Source organism: Alligator sinensis, unplaced genomic scaffold (assembly GCF_000455745.1).
Source record: "Alligator sinensis unplaced genomic scaffold, ASM45574v1 scaffold753_1, whole genome shotgun sequence".
Classification (NCBI taxonomy): Eukaryota; Metazoa; Chordata; order Crocodylia; family Alligatoridae; genus Alligator; species Alligator sinensis.
In genome coordinates, this window is record NW_005842625.1 from 902790 (window position 1) to 906771 (window position 3982).

The following is a 3982-nucleotide window of genomic DNA, read 5'->3' on the forward strand; positions in this document are numbered from 1 at the left end:
GAGCGGTTTGGTTTGACTAAGTTTGTCCCGTTTGTTGTTTTTATGAACATTCTCATAATGGTTTGGTTTTATATTAACATAGTAGAGCACTGGTGCGTGCCTGCCTCACCTGCACTCACAGATGTATTATTTCAGACTAGAAAGAAATTCTTGAGATGGCTTTTAAACAGTAAAATCAAGCAAGCAAGACTAGACTGTCTAATGAATTAAGCAAATTGATCTTTTAAAAAAAACAAACAAATTTCACCAGCTGGAAAACCACACAGATGTTCATTTGAGTCGAGAGTTCTTCACAAGGAACCTACCAGCAGCCCGGTCTGACTCTTATATCAACCTGCGTGAAGTCTCTAGCCGCATGAAGCTGCCCCAAGGAGAATATCTCATTGTACCATCTACTTTTGAGCCTTTTAAAGATGGAGAGTTCTGCCTTCGTGTTTTCACTGAGAAACAAGCAAAAGCTCAGTAAGTATCATCCCCAGGATGCTTCCTCTCCTCAAGGCAAGATGTGCAAGGAACAAGGTGCAGCATTACGCACAACATGGTAGACTGGTGCTCTGAGTCCTACGCTGTCCTCTAGCCAACAAAGCAGCTACCACCATGGGTTCATATAGACATATTGATTTTGGGAGATACAGTTATAGAACAATGGCTATTCAATGCACACGAACGTTGTGAAGAAATGGCTCTTCAGCTATGGTCTAACTTCCCCACTAATGCAGTTTCTAGATGTCCACCCCTCTTATCCTGCCTCTTAGGGATCTACTGGTGGAAGTTCCCAGCCTTGGGGAAGGGATTGTTAGTGTGGGGAAGAGGACACCCCCTTGGTAGGTATAATCCAAAATGGCCTGGGGAAATGCAAAAAACAAGGATTCTGGCTATAGGGCTAGAAGTCTATCCAGATGTTCGAAGCACAGGCCATCTGGTGGAAGCAGCAACAGCACTAGATTTATGCACTGAACAGATTTAAAAAATGGACTGATGTAGTATACTTGAGGTTGAGATTATAAGCAGCAAAAAAGATAGTGATGCAAAAAATTAAAAAATAGATTGAAAGTGCTGCTATACAAGATTACATGCCTTTATAAATTGTTCTTTAGCCTAACACTAAACTAATCATTTCTATTATTTTCAGGGAAATTGGTGATGTGGTGGCTGCAAAACCATATGAGGTAAATGTCTTCAGTTATGTTTAAACTGACAGACTCTTCTCTTGGTCCAGTAATTATTTGATTTGGGATCTTTTTGGACTTGCCTTTAGAGTGCCTTACTGTAATCAGGAAAAGGAGGCTTTCAGTGACAGAGGATCTTTATACATCTCTCTGACCTTGTTACACATTCAGTCTTGCAGGTGCAATTAAGCCTGTCCATTTCTGAAAATGAGCCTCGGTGCATTGGGGTCAGAATACACATGTGTAAAAGCAATATAATACTAATATGATCATCCACTGGTCAGAGAGACTTCCAAGGAACTGTTAAACTAAGTCATTTGTAAAACTGATATAGGCATGCTCAGCAAAGTCTTCTCCACAACTGTATCATGAGCCTAATTTGATAACACAAAAGTCCCTTCTAATCAGTCTCTGAAAGTATTTACCCTCAAATGGACCTAATCTTGCAAATGGAAGCCACTGAATGCTCTAGAATTGGATTTAGGGAATGATTTTGTTTTGCTTCTTTGGCAATAAGAATGAACAATTTCTACCAGTGTAATCAATTTGCTGGAAGGCTGCTGTATCACATCCACTTGTCATTTCCTATCACCTCTGTCTACTGTAATAAACCACAGTATCGGTCATCTCTCCCTTTAGCCTCATGTGGATAACAAGGGCATAGATGAAGAGTTCAAGAGCCTCTTTCAAAAACTTTCTGGAGAGGTGAGTGGATTAAAGGAAAGAAATGAATCATGACATCTATGCTACAGTTAGACAAATATTTTATATACCAATTCATCTTCCAACCTGGTCTTTCAAAGAACTGAATAGTTTCCCTTTCTTATTATCTCACAGCAACATTTTTACTTCAGCTTAATGCACTTTACAGTAGAAAAGTTCTCGTATTTTGTTCTTCTCATTGGTCTGGAATGCGATTTCACTTACTGAATAAGGCAACTTGTAGCATTACTTTTTAAAGTGTGATGAATGTGAGTTTTGAGTAGGAGTCAAACTCTGTGGTATGAGAGAAACTACCTGGGGAGTGAGCCACAAGGTACGAGAGCATAATTCTGAGTGTTGTACCTAGTGGCTAAGATTATATTTTTTGTTAGAAGTTCCTAGAATCAGGAAATGGTTAGCTCTAAGGAACTGATGCATTCTCTCCTATGTATTATTTATAACAGATCTTAGGATCTGTAAACTCCTGTGGCCTGTGGCTGTCATCTAGATTCACTTTGAAAGAGTTGATACCAGGGTCTCCTCTGAAGAGCTGAAGCATCATTTGTAGTCATAAAGGTTTATTGGAGTTATGATTGATGAATCTCTGCAAACTCTGTTTCAGTTTTTATAAGCCTGAGAAGTTTTCAGTGTAGTTCTGAACCTTTTTATTTGAGATACTGAGCCAGTAAGAGCAGATCTAGCACTTGGTATTGAAAATTAATATATCATGGAGTCATACGGCTGGATGGGACCTCTGGAATTCATGTAGGGGCCTTCCAGGCCCTTCCAGGCAGCCTTCCAGGGGGCCCCTTGCTTGAGATAGGATCATTCCTATCCAAACCATCTGATATAAATCCTTGTCTGAGCTGTTCCTAAAACTACACAATCAATCCTATTGCACAATTACAAGGCATGTTGTCCAAAGATACCAAAAGCATCCTAACCAGCCACAGGTAAACCAGGGGGACAAGGGCTGTCGGTGTCCAGCTGCTACAAAGGTTGTTAAAATATACTCAGGAGATCCAAGGGAGAGGGCAGTGGCCCCTCACCCCCAGCTACAAATGAAGGCAAAGCCCTGACATCTGTAGCATACCAGGTTATGATTCCATGGTACCACATATTCCTCATTCTAAGTACAGAGAAATTATGATCATGTCCCTTGGTTACCACCATGGGGTGGCTGTTGGTAAATGTTGATTTATTTTTTTGGAGTCACTTTGAGACTTGGAATAAACTAAGATTCACATACCTTAAATCAGGAGTCTCTCCTTTTACATTACAGGGAGAATTTATATAACTGTTTGTTCTAATGACTTTTCATGTTAACACTTCAGTAAGTTTGTATTCTATTTCCAGGACTCTGAAATAACAGCTAATGAACTTCAAACAACTCTGAACGGGGTTTTAGCAAAGAGTAAGTTTCATTAGATGTTTCATGCTAAGAAAATCCAACAGGCAGATGCTGAAACTAATAGACATAAATAGAATTGTTCCTTTTTTCAGACTGAACATCTGTGCTCACTCTGTTTCAGTAACACAAGAATAATAGCAACTTTAAAGGCAAACTGCTGTGATCAGTTAGGGGTGATGGATGTAAGGTAACTCCCTCTAAAATAAGAGAGAGAATGCAGAGTCAGAGTAGTGAAGTCAGGCGTCCCCTGGGAAAATTGTCTGGGGCTTGCACCTTGCGTATGTCAGCATCGAATCCAGCCCCAGCAGACTGTGTTGTTATGTGTCTGAAATGCATGGCTGAGTAGTATTGCATGGCAACACTATCTTGGAACCCTGTGCTGCCAACAAAGCCATAACTCAAGTTTGCCTGCACAAAAGCACAATCCCTCCACAACTGAGGGAGAACCTCTATTAGTTGTCAGTAATAGAGGGGCTCTGTCATAGATTCATAGATGCTAGGGTTGGAAGGGACCTCAATAGATCATCGAGTCTGACCCCCTGCATAGGCAGGAAAGAGTGCTGGGTTCAGATGACCCCAGCTAGATGCTTATCTAACCTCCTCTTGAAGACCCCCAGGGTAGGGGAGAGCACCACCTCCCTTGGGAGCCCGTTCCAGACCTTGGCCACTCTAACTGTGAAGAAGTTCTTCCTAATGTCCA

At 41.0% G+C, this 3982-nt stretch overlaps 1 protein-coding gene across 2 annotated transcripts in view; it reads left to right on the top strand.

Moving 5' to 3' along the window:
- CAPN8 (calpain 8) overlaps positions 1-3982 on the top strand; it is a 51206-nt gene that overhangs the window by 37925 nt on the left and 9299 nt on the right. For both annotated transcript variants that reach the window (XR_003096165.1, XM_006033377.2), the window contains exons 12-15: positions 251-462; positions 1133-1169; positions 1809-1874; positions 3228-3285. Coding sequence is in view for 1 of the 2 variants with exons in the window: in XM_006033377.2 (XP_006033439.1) it covers positions 251-462; positions 1133-1169; positions 1809-1874; positions 3228-3285 (373 nt within the window). In the remaining variant the exon portion in view is untranslated. The remainder of the gene's footprint in view (positions 1-250; positions 463-1132; positions 1170-1808; positions 1875-3227; positions 3286-3982) is intronic.